The following is a 19,447-nucleotide window of genomic DNA, read 5'->3' as shown; positions in this document are numbered from 1 at the left end:
CCAGATATCTGGGTAACTTCCCTGCAAGAAGAGAGCTTGCCTGCAGAGAATACTCTGCCCACTGAAACTAAGGAGAGTGCTACCCTCCAGGTCTGCTTATAGAGGCTAACAGAGTCACCTGAAGAACAAGCTCTTAACAGTGACAACTAAAACAGCTAGCTTCAGAGATTACCAGATGGCGAAAGGCAAACGTAAGAATCCTAATAACAGAAATCAAGACCACTCACCATCATCAGAACGTAGCACTCCCACCCCACCTAGTCCTGGGCACCCCAACACAACCGAAAATCTAGACACAGATTTAAAAACATTTCTCATGATGATGATAGAGGACATCAAGAAGGACTTTCATAAGTCACTTAAAGAATTACAGGAGAGCACTGCTAAAGAGTTACAGGCCCTTAAAGAAAAGCAGGAAAACACATCCAAACAGGTAGAAATCATTAAAGAAAAACAAGAAAACACATCCAAACAGGTAATGGAAATGAACAAAACCATACTAGAACTAAAAAGGGAAGTAGACACAATAAAGAAAACCCAAAGCGAGGCAACGCTGGAGATAGAAACCCTAGGAAAGAGATCTGGAACCATAGATGCGAGCATCAGCAACAAAATACAAGAAATGGAACAGAGAATCTCAGGTACAGAAGATTCCATACAGAACATCGACACAACAGTCAAAGAAAATACAAAATGCAAAAGGATCCTAACTCAAAACATCCAGGTAATCCAGGACACAATGAGAAGACCAAACCTACGGATAATAGGAATTGATGAGAATGCAGATTTTCAACTTAAAGGGCCAGCTAATATCTTCAACAAAATAATAGAAGAAAACTTCCCAAACATAAAGAAAGAGATGCCCATGATCATACAAGAAGCCTACAGAACTACAAATAGACTGGATCAGAAAAGAAATTCCTCCCGACACATAATAATCAGAACAACAAATGCACTAAATAAAGATAGAATATTAAAAGCAGTAAGGGAGAAAGGTCAAGTAACATATAAAGGAAGGCCTATCAGAATTACACCAGACTTTTCACCAGAGACTATGAAAGCCAGAAGAGCCTGGACAGATGTTATACAGACATTAAGAGAACACAAATGCCAGCCCAGGCTACTATACCCGGCCAAACTCTCAATTACCATAGATGGAGAAACCAAAGTATTCCACGACAAAACCAAGTTCACACAATATCTTTCCACGAATCCAGCCCTTCAAAGGATAATAACAGAAAAGAAGCAATACAAGGACGGAAATCACGCCCTAGAACAAGCAAGAAAGTAATCACTCAACAAACCAAAAAGAAGACAGCCACAAGAACAGAATGCCAACTCTAACAACAAAAATAAAAGGAAGCAACAATGACTTTTCCTTAATATTCTTAATATCAATGGACTCAATTCCCCAATAAAAAGACATAGACTAACAGACTGGCTACACAAACAGGACCCAACATTCTGCTGCTTACAGGAAACCCATCGCAGGGAAAAAGACAGACACTACCTCAGAGTGAAAGGCTGGAAAACAATTTTCCAAGCAAATGGACTGAAGAAACAAGCTGGAGTAGCCATTTTAATATCGGATAAAATCGACTTCCAACCCAAAGTTATCAAAAAAAGACAAGGAGGGACACTTCATACTCATCAAAGGTAAAATCCTCCAAGAGGAACTCTCAATTCTGAATATCTACGCACAAAATGCAAGGGCAGCCACATTCATTAAAGACACTTTAGTAAAGCTCAAAGCACACATTTCACCTCACACAATAATAGTGGGAGACTTCAACACACCACTTTCTTCAATGGACAGATCGTGGAAACAGAAACAAAACAGGGACACAGTGAAACTAACAGAAGTTATGAAACAAATGGACCTGACAGATATCTACAGAACATTTTATCCTAAAACAAAAGGATATACCTTCTTCTCAGCACCTCACGGGACCTTCTCCAAAATTGACCATATAATTGGTCACAAAACAGGCCTCAACAGATACAAAAATATTGAAATTGTCCCATGTATCCTATCAGACCACCATGGCCTAAGACTGATCTTCAATAACAACATAAATAATGGAAAGCCAACATTCACGTGGAAACTGAATAACACTCTTCTCAATGATACCTTGGTCAAGGAAGGAATAAAGAAAGAAATTAAAGACTTTTTAGAGTTTAATGAAAATGAAGCCACAACGTACCCAAACCTATGGGACACAATGAAAGCATTTCTAAGAGGGAAACTCATAGCTCTGAGTGCCTCCAAGAAGAAACGGGAGACAGCACATACTAGCAGCTTGACAACACATCTAAAAGCCCTAGAAAAAAAGGAAGCAAATTCACCCAAGAGGAGTAGACGGCAGGAAATAATCAAACTCAGGGGTGAAATCAACCAAGTGGAAACAAGAAGAACTATTCAAAGAATTAACCAAATGAGGAGTTGGTTCTTTGAGAAAATCAACAAGATAGATAAACCCTTAGCTAGACTCACTAAAGGGCACAGGGACAAAATCCTAATTAACAAAATCAGAAATGAAAAGGGAGACATAACAACAGATCCTGAAGAAATCCAAAACACCATCAGATCCTTCTACAAAAGGCTATACTCAACAAAACTGGAAAACCTGGACGAAATGGACAAATTTCTGGATAGATACCAGGTACCAAAGTTGAATCAGGATCAAGTTGACCATCTAAACAGTGCCATATCACCTAAAGAAATAGAAGCAGTTATTAATAGTCTCCCAGCCAAAAGAAGCCCAGGACCAGACGGGTTTAGTGCAGAGTTCTATCAGACATTCAAAGAAGATCTAATTCCAGTTCTGCACAAACTATTTCACAAAATAGAAGTAGAAGGTACTCTACCCAACTCATTTTATGAAGCCACTATTACTCTGATACCTAAACCACAGAAAGACCCAACAAAGATAGAGAACTTCAGACCAATTTCTCTTATGAATATCAATGCAAAAATCCTCAACAAAATTCTCGCTAACCGAATCCAAGAACACATTAAAGCAATCATCCATCCTGACCAAGTAGGTTTTATTCCAGGGATGCAGGGATGGTTTAATATACGAAAATCCATCAATGTAATCCATTATATAAACAAACTCAAAGACAAAAAACACATGATCATCTCGTTATATGCAGAAAAAGCATTTGACAAGATCCAACACCCATTCATGATAAAAGTGTTGGAAAGATCAGGAATTCAAGGCCCATACCTAAACATAATAAAAGCAATCTACAGCAAACCAATAGCCAACATCAAAGTAAATGGAGAGATGCTGGAAGCAATCCCACTAAAATCAGGGACTAGACAAGGCTGCCCACTTTCTCCCTACCTTTTCAACATAGTACTTGAAGTATTAGCCAGAGCAATTCGACAACAAAAGGAGATCAAGGGGATACAAATTGGAAAAGAGGAAGTCAAAATATCACTTTTTGCAGATGATATGATAGTATATATAAGTGACCCTAAAAATTCTACCAGAGAACTCCTAAACCTGATAAACAGCTTCGGTGAAGTAGCTGGATATAAAATAAACTCAAACAAGTCAATGGCCTTTCTCTATACAAAGAATAAACAGGCTGAGAAAGAAATTAGGGAAACAACACCCTTCTCAATAGTCACAAATAATATAAAATATCTTGGCGTGACTCTAACTAAGGAAGTGAAAGATCTGTATGATAAAAACTTCAAATCTCTGAAGAAAGAAATTAAAGAAGATCTCAGAAGATGGAAAGATCTCCCATGCTCATGGATTGGCAGGATCAACATTGTAAAAATGGCTATCTTGCCAAAAGCAATCTACAGATTCAATGCAATCCCCATCAAAATTCCAACTCAATTCTTCAACGAATTGGAAGGAGCAATTTGCAAATTCGTCTGGAATAACAAAAAACCTAGGATAGCAAAAAGTCTTCTCAAGGATAAAAGAACTTCTGGTGGAATCACCATGCCAGACCTAAAGCTTTACTACAGAGCAATTGTGATAAAAACTGCATGGTACTGGTATAGAGACAGACAAGTAGACCAATGGAATAGAATTAAAGACCCAGAAATGAACCCACACACCTATGGTCACTTGATCTTCGACAAGGGAGCTATAACCATCCAGTGGAAGAAAGACAGCATTTTCAACAATTGGTGCTGGCACAACTGGTTGTTATCGTGTAGAAGAATGCGAATCAATCCATACTTATCTCCTTGTACTAAGGTCAAATCTAAGTGGATCAAGGAACTTCACATAAAACCAGAGACACTGAAACTTATAGAGGAGAAAGTGGGGAAAAGCCTTGAAGATATGGGCACAGGGGAAAAATTCCTGAACAGAGCAGCAATGGCTTGTGCTGTAAGATCGATAATTGACAAATGGGACCTAATGAAACCCCAAAGTTTCTGCAAGGCAAAAGACACCGTCAATAAGACAAAAAGACCACCAACAGATTGGGAAAGGATCTTTACCTATCCTAAATCAGATAGGGGACTAATATCCAATATATATAAAGAACTCAAGAAGGTGGACTTCAGAAAATCAAATAACCCCATTAAAAATGGGGCTCAGAACTGAACAAAGAATTCTCTCCTGAGGAATACTGAATGGCAGAGAAGCACCTGAAAAAATGTTCAACATCCTTAATCATCAGGGAAATGCAAATCAAAACAACCCTGAGATTCCACCTCACACCAGTCAGAATGGCTAAGATTAAAAATTCAGGTGACAGCAGATGCTGGCGTGGATGTGGAGAAAGAGGAACACTCCTCCATTGTTGGTGGGATTGCAAGCTTGTACAACCACTCTGGAAATCAGTCTGGCGGTTCCTCAGAAAATTGGACATAGTACTACCGGAGGATCCAGCAATACCTCTCCTGGGCATATATCCAGAAGATGCCCCACCTGGTAAGAAGGACACATGCTCCACTATGTTCATAGCAGCCTTATTTATAATAGCCAGAAGCTGGAAAGAACCCAGATGCCCCTCAATAGAGGAATGAATACAGAAAATGTGGTACATCTACACAATGGAGTACTATTCAGCTATTAAAAAGAATGAATTTATGAAATTCCTAGCCAAATGGATGGACCTGGAGGGCATCATCCTGAGTGAGGTAACACATTCACAAAGGAACTCACACAATATGTACTCACTGATAAGTGGATATTAGCCCCAAACCTAGGATACCCAAGATATAAGATACAATTTGCTAAACACATGAAACTCAAGAAAAATGAAGACTGAAGTGTGGACACTCTGCCCCTCCTTAGAATTGGGAACAAAACACCCATGGAAGGAGTTACAAAGACAAAGTTTGGAGCTGAGATGAAAGGATGGACCACGTAGAGACTGCCATATCCAGGGATCCTCCCCATAATCAGCATCCAAACGCTGACACCATTGCATATACTAGCAAGATTTTATTAAAAGGACCCAGATGTAGCTGTCTCTTGTGAGACTATGCCGGGGCCTAGCAAACACAGAAGTGGATGCTCACAGTCAGCTAATGGATGGATCACAGGGCTCCCAATGGAGGAGCTAGAGAAAGTAGCTAAGGAGCTAAAGGGATCTGCAACCCTATAGGTGGAACAACATTATGAACTAACCAGTACCCCGGAGCTCTTGACTCTAGCTGCATATGTTTCAAAAGATGGCCTAGTTGGCCATCACTGAAAAGAGAGGCCCATTGGACATGCAAACTTTATATGCCCCAGTACAGGGGAACGCCAGGGCCAAAAAGGGGGAGTGGGTGGGTAGGGGAGTGGGGGTGGGTGGGTATGGGGGACTTTTGGTATAGCATTGGAAATGTAAATGAGCTAAATACCTAATTAAAAAAAATAAAGAACACACAAAAAAAAAGAAAAAAAAAGAAAAAAACTAAATCATTTCAAAAGTGTGCATCAGTAGGACAATTGGCAAGCATGTAGTCTTCTGTGTATGAATCATAAGCATTCTATCAAGAAGACGTGAGATCATTTCTACCTATTTGGCATACCCTTGGATATAATACAAATGCAGTGTTATTTGTGTTGTTTCATATACTTGACAGGAATAAAGCTGCTTTTCTTTAAACTGTTTTGAATAACTGAGGCTTTCCCTAACTTCTCACCATTTTCCAACAGTTTCAATGAGTCCATGACGCTTTGTTCTCTTCGTTTAGGTGTTAAGAGGGATAGATTAGGAAATCTTTTTCTTTTTAAGTCACTAGCAGCAAATAAAAAAAGAAAACATGATTTGTTCATCTTCACAATAAAATAAGGGGTGGCTGTCAGTGGGAGTAGAAGTACAAGTGAGAAGTTCAGAGAGCCTGAACTCAACAAGCCTCCTATTTCACAGGGATGTGCGTGTGATAAGGCCAGTCTGTGAGAGCTTTTCCAAAACCCAAATAGACAGAGTTCAGAGGGCGCATCCTCCTTGCCCTTTACCACATCAGCCTGACTGACCACCTAGCCAGTGCTGGTCAGCTAAGGAAGATGGACAGTCACCAGGTGTCACACCCCCTGCTTTGTAAGAGTCTCTAGGTGGGGACAGCATGTCTCAAACAGAATCAGAGCTCTCATAGATTGTTTGTGGTCATGGGGTGACCTGCCCTGTGGTCATCTCGCTTGTGACCTCTGAAGTTAGTCCATAGAAACCAAGATCTTTAGAGATTATAACTAGCCTGGGAGATGTAAGTCTGACCTTTGCCAGTAACCACTTCCTAGCTCATTGTCCCTGAGCTTCCTCTTGTCCAAGATCAGTCTGTCAGAGACCCGTGTTTCTACATCCTTACTGATATTGCAAGATACAGTATCTTGTTTTCCTTTGATAATTAAAAGTAACATTTGAGTACTTAATTTCAGTACTGAGAAGTTGTATCTCCTACTCACCAATGAGGGCATTCCACATGGAAGAATTTCAGTGAACACTTGTAAAAGTACCCAGGATGCAAACTGTTAAATTGCTCAGGATCTTATAGAAGAACTCACCTTAATTGCTTGGTTTGCTTTAAATATACATGACTTGCATGTTTTGACAGGTAGATATAATATGACTGAATTTATCAAGATGAGAAGTACATAATTAAAAAACAAACTCAGTCTATATTCTGGTAGTGTTTGACCTAAATTTTAAAAACAATTTTTGAAACACACACACACATACACACACACACACACACACACACAGTTGTTTGAAGAAGATATTGAAAGTCTCTGTGATTAATTTCTCTGGTGTAGTTATTCTGGGGTGGCCATACATTTGGTGTTTATAGCTGGTACATATTTGCTCAGCCACCAGCCTTTACGATGTGATTGAAAGTCTTTCATCTGATTCATTTTATACTGGTTCAAATTTTTCTCCAAACTTGCTGCACAGATAGTCATATATCCCGCTGGTATGATCTGTGCACACATTTCTGTATGTGTACATGACAGAAGCCCCTAGGCCCAGCTGCGGGGAGTGTCTGATCAGGACTCTGTTCTGACTCTCCCTTAGACACCACATCTGGGACTATGGCCCAGGTCCAATCTCTTTCCTGACCCAAGGGTTACCCACATCAATAATGTGTGCTGTTCCGAGAGCATGTGCAACTGTTCAGTGGGCATGGATGAAGGCTGGATGCAGTCTGGACATTTACATGTGTATGCATGTAGGTGCCCATGGAGCCAGAAATGGTTAACAGAACAAACAAAAGCAGACAGTATGAGGTCTGCTGTCCTTGGTTCTGATACAGCTCAGTGTTACTGATTTCTGAAACTAAACGTGGTCATCTAGGTCCTTATGGAAACGTATTTACCGAGGTATGTGAGCTTGGTATGACATAAACACATCCAGCAGTTTATGTGTTACATGGTCTCCAGTTTTGCTTTTAGCCCCTGCTCCTTAAGCACCAGTGGGCTGTGTGTATGGTAGTCCTGTATCAAGTGCAGGGCTCTCTCATTTTACAGGTTCTGAGCAGAGTTTGAAGCAATGGCTTATCTCTCTTTGTCTTCTATTTCCCAATGCAGTGTTTCCTCAGCTCTATTTTCATATGTTACGTCAGAGAAGAAAGGTGCTCCACGGGGAGGTGATCGCGGAGAAGGACGATTAAGTGGTTCCCACACACAAGGTGCTCTTTTCAGAAAAACCGGATTACTTGAGTCCAAGTTTTAATAATAAGAATAAACGACTTCATGAAATACCATGGATTGCATTGTTTCTTGAAATATAAGAAAAAGCATGGTGTTTGCCAGTATTTGTCTTCATATTGTGCTGCGTCTGTTTTTGACAACTGCAAATATTATAAACTGTGTGTGAGGGGCGAGGGTGAATCATTTAGGTAACAATTGGATATATTACCCAGCGAAGAAGAATTTTGTTACCTTTATTAATATTCTTTACAACATGTGCTCAAGGCTTTTAAAAAATCAATAAGTAAAAATTGATTTAATTTAATATGATACCTACCAATGACATTCATATTTTACTTTATAAATGAAATCCGATACAAAATTGTAATGACTGATTAACTTTGCATTAGAGCTGCCTGTCCACCGTTTCAAATTGTAAGGCAATATTTAGGATTAATATCCATATCTGGGAAGTGTGGGCATAATTTTTTACAGTGAGCTTTTTATATAAAGTAGAAGCATAAAAATGTTGACATAAATATCAGTGTTGGACGCCATCTTCTTTTCTTTGGAGAGGGTTGGGGTTGCTGGAGACATAGCCGTGGGCTTTGTACATCCCTAGTGAGTACCCCGTCACGGAAAGGCATCCTCAGCCCCGGGAGACTATTTGTTGAAGATCTTGCTAGACTGTTGAAATCACTTATGGAGCAAACTTTTATTTGCATTAATCACACAAGGACAGCTTTCTCAATCAAGGATCTTAAGAGGCTAGACAAATTGCAGATATTTATTTTGCCTACTGGCTAAAAGAAACATCTGATCATATTGTTTCTAGATATTTGGTTGAGCAAGCTACTCTAACCTGCAGAATTATCTTATAAAATCATGGTATGGTCATCCTTTGTGGTACTTTGTAACTAACCATTTCTAGCTGTCTTCTGAAACATCTGTTTTATTCTGAGTTACACCAGGGAGCAGAAGTCTCATGATAAAGCCCTGTCCCCCATGTTTAATAGAAAGACATCCTGAACTTCTTCACCTCTGCTTTAATTAAATAGGGTCTTTAAAGGTTTCTCTCCTATGGTAAAATACGCCGATTTGCTGGTCAAGTTTAAAGTGAATGTAGATGTGGTAAGAAAAGGAATCCTTTGTGTGCTACAGCTACACAAATGCAATTGTAGCTTTGAGTGTTCGGTCTGGTGTGTACTTACACATGGAACACACTCTTTTCAGATTGGCTTGTTTGTGTGTAACTTGATCCTATAGAAAGTCTTCATGTAGGGAGGGAGAGTTTGGAGCAGCTTTTCAGATCTTCTCTTCTCTTCTCTTCTCTTCTCTTCTCTTCTCTTCTCTTCTCTTCTCTTCTCTTCTCTTCTCTTCTCTTCTCTTCTCTTCTCTTCTCTTTTCTTTCTTTCTTTCTTTCTTTCTTTCTTTCTTTCTTTCTTTTTTTTTTTTTTTTTTGTGAGACAGGGTTTCTCTGTGTAGCCCTGGCTGTCCTGGAACTCACTCTGTAGACCAGGCTGGCCTCGAACTCAGAAATCCACCTGCCTCTGCTTCCCAAGTGCTGCGATTAAAGGCCTGTGCCACCACTGCCTGGCTTTTCAGATTTGTTGTTGATGACTCTTTTTTTTCCAAAATGCTAGTTTTGTTACATTGTACTTATATCTCCTCTGTGGCCGAATGTTCAAATGAGCACCATATATTAGGTCACTAATTCTCAAATGCTACCAGTCATTCTGATTGGACACCGCTTGGTCAGTTTCCATCTTGAATTTTTTGATGAAGAAATTTTTCCTCACTTTGGGTGAGTGCTGGAATTAAAGGTGTACGCCACCGTGCCCGGCTGAATCAAGCAATTTTAAACCGTTAATTTGTGTAGTAAGGTGCTAAATGGTAGTTCGACTTAGAAGAGAAATTATTTGAAATTCACTGTGTTGTGACTGCATCTCTGAGTTTTCAACTGAAGTCACCCTAACCTGTGAACCAGGGCTCAAATCAAATAAAATTTGAATTCTACTCACATTTGAAAAAATATATACCAAGAAATTATATTACCAGTAGCATTCAATTACACTTGGTGACAGTCACTAAGATTCTGACAGTTCTTTATTTAAGCTTGAGAACAAAAAAAAATCACATAATGTGCAAATTGAAAAGATTTTGTGATATATTAATGTTGATTCAGTATCAGTAAACTTACAAAAATGGCAAAGTAAATATAAACACGTCTTCTCTAAAAGCCTTTGCGTCACTGAGAGCCTGAGGTCTGGTCACTTTCAGAAGTGTCTTTGCACATTGAGATTTCTGTGCATCTGTTTATCATGTGGCTACTACATCATTTTCAGTTACCTTTCTCACATTCAAAATATTATTTTGAGCCCCTGATTCAAAATATTATTTTGAGCCCCTTACTTATTTTGATAAGTATTGCAAAGGGCAACTAGCGCTCTCTTGTCTTTTGCTGTCCTGCACAGAAACCCTTTGGCACAATTATTAGGTCACATTGTGGAATATTATATATACTTCAACAAAATATAGTGTGTTCATGATATGAAGATGTGACCAGGTTCTTGTTCCATGTGTCTGTGTATTTGAATCAGAAAAAAACTGAAGAGCAGTCATAAGACTGAGAAAATAAACCACTAAGAGACCATGAAAGGAAAGGACAATTGCAAAAAAGCAGCATTTTAAGTATTTCCATCATTTTCAGTTTTTTTAAGTTAGTCCCTGGCTGTTGATATTTTTCTGACCCATACTTATAGGTCTGGATTAAATATACACTGATAAAACAGAACAAAACAATAACACCCAAAATCCCAAACCAAAAACAAACACAAAGCAACAGAGATGCTCATTGGGTCAAAGTGCTAGCCATGAAAGCCTGAACATCTGAGTTGGATCCCTGGGACGCAGGTAAAAGAGCCAGATGGAGTGGCATGAATCTGTCATCACATGGTGATCCCTATGGCTATGGGAAACAGAAGCAGGAAACCCACCTGCTAGCTCTCAGGCCATGAGCTCGGAGTACACAGCCTGGACCCTGCCTCAAGGAGGTGAAAGATGAGAATCAGCTCTGCAGAGCTGCCCTCTGACCTCCACACATCTGCAGTGACATCCACGTGCCACCCCCCCAAATAAAATATAAACATGAAAGAAGTTCTCGCTTAAAAAATTAGCAACGTGGTAGTATAATTTCTTAGAGGAAGGCATTTACTAGAAAGATTTGTTCATGTCTTGTATATATATATATATATATATATATATATATATATATATATATATATATATATACATACATACATACATACATATATATATATATATATATATCCTAAAGGTTTTAGATTTCTAGTGTTCTCATGTTACCTTGAAGAATATTCAGCTTGTTGTTGGTTTTTTGTTTTGTTTTGTTTTGTTTTGTTTGCTTTGAAATCATTTCAAACTTACAGGCAGCCTGCAAGGACAGCGTAATGAGCCTTTTCAGAATTCTCCATTTGGAGGCTGCTTTCTGATCTCCACAGTGTTCTCTCTGTGTTGCAAAGGAAGCTGAAACCATCAGCACCCAATTTCCTTAGTGTGTATTTTTCTAGAAACTTTCCTACATTTCCCCAGTTTCGTGAGCAGTTAGGCAAAGAGTGTTGCTGGCATATCTTTGGACAGTCTGCCACTGTCCCCAGTCGTGCGCTCTGGGTCAACCTCCAAGTTTCCGAACCAGCTTCAGGAGGAACTGCACACACTTGTCACCTCTTTGAGTCTACAGAAGTTCCTTGCTTGGTGTGTGTGTGTGTGTGTGTGTGTGTGTTGGGAAGGCACATGAGCCACAGTGTTCTTATGGACATCAGAGGACAATTGTGACGGCCTGATTCCTCCTACCTTTTTTATGGGTTTCAGGAATGGAACCTAGACTGTCAGACTTGCATGAAAAACACCTCTACCTCATGACACATGACACATGCCACTTCATCACTGGCTCCTTGTGACTTAGATGTTTATCAATAGTATAGGACAGTTGATTTATAGCAAATCCTTCATTTTGGGGCTTTCTCCTTGATGAGCTTATCTGACAGTTGGTAGGAATATTTCTTTTTACTCTCTCTCTCTCTTTTTTTTTTTTTTTTTACTGTTACTAGCCTTGAGGTGGTAAGATTTTTGTCCTGGAATGTTTTTGATCCAGAGAATTTCCTACAACAATTTTAATGATAGAAAGTCTTGTTTGTTTTTGAGCAGGCCCTTTCTAAGAGTAAGGTGTGGTCTAGGCTGGTCTCAGACTGGCAGCAGTCTTTCTGCCTCAGCTCCCAAATGTTGGGTTTGCAGGTATGTGCCATCACACCCAGTTCTATAGAAAATCTTTTGTTCTGATTCTTGGGAGTGTGTGAAATAAGGCACTGAGTCTTTTCTTTCCTTAAAAATCAGATTCATGTGCCATTAATGCATGAACATTAATGTTTAAGAGACGAAAAAGTACTCAATTCTTTACACATACACAATTTCCGGGCAAATTATTAACTCAGCCTTTATATTGACTTTAATGCCACCAGGTTAGATTCTATAAAATTCTGTAATTAATGCACTTTGACTTCACTTGAATATTCTTGACTACATCCTGTTTTATATTACTATACTCTCCTGACTGTCAGCACTGTGCTAATATCCTGTATAATTTAAGATTGAGATTACAGTAACATATATTTTATTTCATCTTTTATTATAATATTCTATCACTATCAATTGAAAATGCAGTTTAGACAGGTTGAAATTTTAAAATGGTCTCAAGTGCACTTTGTGGATTAACTTTGACAGCAGAATTGTTTTCAGCTCATACTTTGTAAGAAAAGAAATGCAGGTACCTTAGCATCCTGCCCGTTGAGACTTTTACATCAGTGATTGTGGGGCAGAAATGTGCGCTTCGGCCTGGCCTTAGGTGATGCCTTGGTACAGATGGTTAGGTTGTCTCACAAGCCTGTGCGAAACACTGAAATAGCCTGGCAGCCTGGCCTGGTCATGGAACAACCTCTGGGAGGATGAAACAAGAATACCAAGTTCAAAGCCTGCCTAGACTAGGGAGTGAGTTCAAGGCCAGCCTAGGTAACTATAAGATTCTGCTTCAAAATAAAAAGGGCTGGGGTTGTAACTTAGTGATTGAGTGCTTGGCCTGCATTGAGAAGGGCCTAGGATGAATCTCCATTAAAGCACACACACACACACACACACACACACACACACACACACACACACACACACACAGGTATGCACATATGTGCACACAAACCATATAAGCAAATACAAGAATGAAAGGAAAAAGAAGAACTGTGGCAAGGAAGGATGGTGTTTTACCAATGCTGTAGTCTATGTACCCAAGAAGACAGAAGGTCAGCATTTTCATAGTCATCCCTCTTTGTTTCCTGTCAAAGTGAACATCATTGTTTTTATTTTACAAAGCTGTATTTTCACAGCATGAAACAGTAAAAACACTTTGTGTGCTTTTAAAGACAGATAACAATAGTGAAATCAAGTAGGGTTTGTTTTTCTACCTCACTTAACGGCGTAATAACAGGCATCAGTTAAAAGACATTTCACACAGTGATATTGCTGTTGACTACACCCAGAGAATCTCCAGTGTCTGCTTTCTTCCTTCAATAATCTTTCTTTCCTCAGTACTCATATTAGAAAGGAAGGAATATACCAAGGTTGTTGAAATGTATATGCTCCTGAAAAGTGTGCATGATGGAAAATAATTCTAGTTTGCCTAGAAAAATTTTAATTTCCTAAGTTGAGTAGAATAGACTTGTGTCTTCATTAATGTGCTCAGAATCTCTTTTTATTGAGCTAAACTTTAACTGAACTTTACTGAAACTCTTATGAGAGAAAACACTCTTAAAAACTAATGAAATTAACAGATTAATTTACTGTAAATGTTAAACCAAACCAAAAAAAAAAAATCTCAACCTTAACTTTCTTTTTTTTAACCTTTGAGAATGTAGTTTTGGAGGGACTTCAGACATTAAGGTTTTATAAAATTACAACTTTATTTGAAACTTGTTTGCATAACATTTTGCTAAAGCCTAGAATTTCTTTGTTTTAGTTCTGACATTAAAATACATCAGGTATTTTATAAAGAAATTACATTCATAGCATTACATTCATTGCTTTTTATGTATGTGTTTGCCTCGTGTGTGTGTGTGTGTGTGTGTGTGTGTGTGTGTGTGTACCTTGTATATGTGCCTGCTGCCTGAGTATCCACAAAATGGCTTCTTATCCTCCACAGTTGGAGTGCTGGGTGACTGTGAGCCACAGTGTGGGTGCTGGGAACCAAATCTGGGTCCTCTTAAGCATCTTCACCCCTGAGCTGTCTCTTCATCCTTCCCACACACACATAGCTCTGATGGTAAAGTGAAAGGAATGGACTCATTTATAGCTATACATATTTCTCCAGGGATGAAGTACATGCTCTTGCTGGGCGTGTAGCTCAGTAGTCGAACACATGCTTAGTACGTGCAAAGGCTTGGGTTCAACTCCCAGAAATACCTGCATTTCCAAGACATATAGATTTGTTTCTTAAGAAATATTGATGACTATTTTCAAAGTTACAGACAGTACCTTAGGATGTTGCTGGATTCTGGTGGCGGGTTTTAAAAAATTCTCACCAGCCACATAGGGTAAAGATGCAGTGGCTGTAGCCCAGGCCTGAAGCTTGGGTAAGCAGAAGTGTGGTGGAGGATTTCCAGCCAACCCTCCCCCCCCCCCCCCCCCCCGCCCCACAGTGGTGCTTCCAGGAAGGACAGGGAAGTTTGACCTGAGGGCAGGAACACCACGAACTATTCTTCTATGGACCCTTTTAGAGGATTCTGCGATGTCAGCACACTGTTCATATAATTAATAATTTGTATATGTGCCATTAATGGAAGATTATAAAGGTTTTATGGGTTTCTCAAATGAGGAGTTTCCTTAATCAGAATCTGCTGAAATAATTTTGGTCAGAACTGCTTCATTAATCTGTCATTGTCAGCAATAAGATGATTTTCTTTAAAAAAAAAAAAAAGTTCATTGATGACCATCCCCATTAAAGTATACATGCAAATCTCTTTAATTCTAAGTGCTACGCAAAACGTAGTTCATAAAAATATCTCCAGTAATTTCCATCCCGAAAAACTAGTTGAATTGATTGGTTTTAAATGACTGAAGCCAAATGGTCAGTGGTTGGATGCATTGGATTTGTGGTTGTAATGAGATCATGGAGCTTTACTGGCTGTTTAGAAAGGACAGGATTAAAACAATGAAGGACACAAGAAAGCAGATCTTCAGCTCTTTTCTTCATGCCAGCACTTAATATGTTGATGGTAGTCTCATGTCTTCTTAGTCTCTTATGAAACAGCTATTTTTTATCTCTTAAAATTGTGTTAATTCACTGAGAATTTCATATAATATATATTTCGATTGTATTCACCTCTCTTCTCCCTCCTACTTGCACTGTATACTTTTTTTTAAAAAGCTCATTGAGTCCATTTGTGCTTTCCACATTCCTGTCTATGGGGCCATCCACTGGAGAGTGTTTAACCTGCCAGGGACCACACTGCATCTCCTCCAGAAACTATTCCTTGTCTGTAACTTCTCAACAATGGTGGGCACTTGTTAACCACTTCTTCTATGCCAGAAGTGTTGATTGCCTTGATCACAAGTGGGTCTTGTTCAGGAAACCATGGCTGCTGTGAGTACAGGACTGCAAACAGCCCACCGTGTCTAGAAAACTGTTTTGCTTTGGTTTTCCTTAACTTCTGGCTCTTACAGTCTTTCTGTTCCCTGTTCTGTGCTGGTCCCTGAACCTTGTCAGGGAAAGTGTGCTATAGATGTTCCATTTATGGCTGAACACTCCAGGGATATTTACTCTTGCACTTTGACCAGGTGTGAATTTTTGCATAAGATGCCACCCACTCTATGAAGAATCTTCTTTGCTGAGGTCCAAGAGCTGCACCAATTTATGAGCAGAGAGATATATTTAGAGGGCAGCTTGATAGCAGTAGGTTCACCATTGGGGTCTGGGAGCTTCTCAATTATGGTTCTTGGGCAGATGTGTAGTATCAGACATGAGTTTCTGGGTACCAGGCCTTAACTCCAACCAGAAAGTGATGGGTTACCCCAAAACATTCATACCACTATTGTACCCATGGAAATATCTCGCCATGCAAGTCATTTTATAGTTTATAGGGTTCTCAGCTGGGTAAGACTATTGATGGCACTTACCCCCGGTAACCTACATAGCACATCCCAGTATTATACAAGCTAGCCAGCATGACAGAACTTTCCTGGGCAGTACCAACTTGTTTTCTGCACGTTCTGTGACCGTTGTACAGTGTCTTCAGCAGTAGGGTCTTACTATCAAGTCTTGGGGCACAAGAGCAATGGCAGTAGCCTGTATCATTTTGAGAGTGTCCATTGAAATCCATCAACTCAAGAGGATAGTGTTCAATCTTTGACTTTCTCCAATATGCTAAATCTATATCTTATGGTTTTATTCTTTTGTTCACTCAGTGGCTTAGAAATGTGTTCATATGTGGGGCAATATGCACATGCTTTTTCCTGACATATTTTTCTATTAGTGGGCATTTGCACTCAAGATTTATTATATACAGCTACATAAAATAACCACATATAATGAAATGAGTTTTTTAATAATATGTGGTATTTATCTGTTCATTGAAATTGATTATGTGCCAGGACAAATATTATTTATCTCACTAAAGATAAGGTATGCCATAATTTAATTAAAGATATTTTATCTATGTGTTTACCTGCATGTGTGTGTGTGTGTGTGCAGCTGTCAAGCACTGATCATCTCTCTAGTTCCAGTAGACTTTATTTTTTTAAAGCATTTTAATAAGAAGGATCAGTCAGAGGTTGAGGATCAGGCCCAAGTGCATTCTACACATGAGACAGATTACTAAGTGTAAGATTATTTGGTGGAGGTGAGTACATTTAAATTCTGGTGGATGCTGCTAAACTGCACTCCAAAGACATCTATACCACCTTATTACCAACATTAAGGTACAGGATCAGCCTGTGTCCTTGTACTAACAGGTATAAATCTTCTCGTCCCCCTCCCCCATTATATTACATGATTATTAGAACTGGACAATTTTCCATGTCTGTTGGTTATTTGTATTGTTTCTGGGATTGCCTTCCCATACTGTTGGCCTTCTATACTCTTGCAACCATGTTCTCTTATTAAAAAAATGGTTTGTAAGTACATATGTAAGTTTCCTAAGTGTATTCTTTGTTGCATCTTTTCACATTTCTGTCTAGTGGCTTGTCCAGCTTTGTTCATAATGACTATTGTCTTAGTTGATATTTAAATTTTGGAGTACACAATGTTTTACCATGACCTTTGAGTTTTACTTAAAGATGTCTAAACACCTTAACATTTTATGTGTATTTTATTTTATTCTTTATAGTATGTGTAATTTTCTTTTGAGATTTTGGATATGTATAGGAACCTGTTTTATTTTGTCCTTTTATTTGGGTCTTACAGTATCTAACAACACTCATTGTATAGGTCTTCTACTAAAAGAAAAACTTGCTGTGCTATGAATTGTGTCCATGAACACATATGCATGTATACATTTATATAGACATAATCAAGTTAAGAAACAAACCCAAACTTAGTGATTTAAAACACCAGTAGATGACCATCTTCTACCATCTTGTCAAATAGAACTGACTAGCAGATGTTCCCTGTGGTCTTGGGTGAGGCTCAAGTGTGTGGGACTCAGTGGGCCTGGACCATTCATTATGTCTCATGCATATGACTGGTATCTGATGATGTTTGGCATCTCAGTTGGTTTAATGTATGTAGTCTTTCTGCCTTAGACTTCTCCAAATGTCTGGGTTCAGAGAAACTGGATACCAAAAAAAGGAATGCAAGACCATCCTTATGAATACCAGTCCCGTAACTAGCCATATGTCATGTGCACCACATTCTAAGGATTAGGCACACTCAGGGCCAACTAGGTTTAAAAGAAAATGAGAAAATTAAAACACCTCTGTATAAGGAGAGTTCAGAACAATTAATTTGTGGCCATCTTCAGTCCATCACAAGGATTAAGGATGTCTTTTACTAGAAATTAAATATAAAGTTCCTACTAAACAACTCATTAGAAAAAAAACAAACTCTAGCTAGGGAATTGCAAATGTATTTGAAGAAGTTAAGACCATTCCTAGAAGCAAACCTCCCTTCCCATATCCCTGATATATTGAAGACCATCATTAGTAATGGATACTTACTTGGAAGTTTGAGCAGCTGTATTCAATGAGCTCTTCTTTGAAATTATGCTCTCAGCTTACCAAAGGGAAGCAAAGTAAGCAGTCACCAGCCACTGCTTGCTGTGTTTCAGAGTCCTGGTTATGCCCTTGCCATGATCTATGTAATTGTAGGAAATTCCTATGGCCTGTGAAGAATTGACATGAATATTTTTTTGCAGTCAGTACTCCATCTACAGCATAATGCATTTAAAATGTTAATAATTTTCAGGTGAATTTAATGATGATGTGGATTATGGCCTGTATGAATTGATACATTCACTGCCTTCTTAGTATTTTTCTACACTAACTGTATTTTCCACAAGGTTAGGTTTTATATATGCCTGGTTTTTAAAGCTTATTCTATTGTCCTTGTAAATCTGAAGTCTCTTGTAAAGAAATGAATTTATAAACAGTGAAGACACTGTAGTCACTGGTGGAGATAAATATTTAAATGTATACTCTAAGGGCTGAATGCATGAGTTTGTAGGACAAGAGCCAGTACCAAGGTCAGATCTCCAAAGTATCTAAAAAAAAATTTCAAAAAGGCCATCCTGGAAGTCACTAACTTGCACATCCCTACAGTGGGCACCATACTAAATGGGGACATAATGAATTCTTTCTGCATAGCAACAAACACTCTGTTGTTGTCAATTTTGTGGAAATTTTGATTAGTAAAGAAGGGAGTAAAATGGGGATTGTGATGGTTCTATATGCTTGGCTCAGGGAATGGCAGGATTAGGAGATGTGGTATTGTTGAAGTAGGTGTGTCACTGTGGGCATGGGCTTAAGACCCTCATTCTACTTACCAGTTGGGGCATCTTCTGGATATATGCCCAGAAGAGGTATTGCTGGATCCTCCGGTAGTACTATGTCCAATTTTCTGAGGAACCGCCAGACAGATTTCCAGAGTGGTTGTACAAGCCTGCAATCCCACCAACAATGGAGGAGTGTTCCTCTTTCTCCACATCCACGCCAGCATCTGCTGTCACCTGAATTTTTGATCTTAGCCATTCTGACTGGTGTGAGGTGGAATCTCAGGGTTGTTTTGATTTGCATTT

The 19,447-nt window shown here is 39.0% G+C and overlaps 1 protein-coding gene across 2 annotated transcripts in view; it reads left to right on the top strand.

The window, feature by feature from the left end:
• The window catches only part of Hacd1 (3-hydroxyacyl-CoA dehydratase 1), a 29,205-nt gene extending 21,035 nt beyond the window's left edge, over nucleotides 1-8,170 (top strand). For both annotated transcript variants that reach the window (NM_001012396.2, NM_013935.3), the window contains one exon: nucleotides 7,995-8,170. Coding sequence is in view for 1 of the 2 variants with exons in the window: in NM_013935.3 (NP_038963.3) it covers nucleotides 7,995-8,077 (83 nt within the window). In the remaining variant the exon portion in view is untranslated. The remainder of the gene's footprint in view (nucleotides 1-7,994) is intronic.
• The last annotated feature ends 11,277 nt before the right edge of the window (nucleotides 8,171-19,447 follow it).

The sequence above is a fragment of the Mus musculus genome, chromosome 2, assembly GCF_000001635.26.
Source record: "Mus musculus strain C57BL/6J chromosome 2, GRCm38.p6 C57BL/6J".
Taxonomy (NCBI): Eukaryota; Metazoa; Chordata; class Mammalia; order Rodentia; family Muridae; genus Mus; species Mus musculus.
The sequence above is the reverse complement of the archived record's forward strand: the minus strand, read 5'-3'. Positions and strand labels throughout refer to the sequence as shown.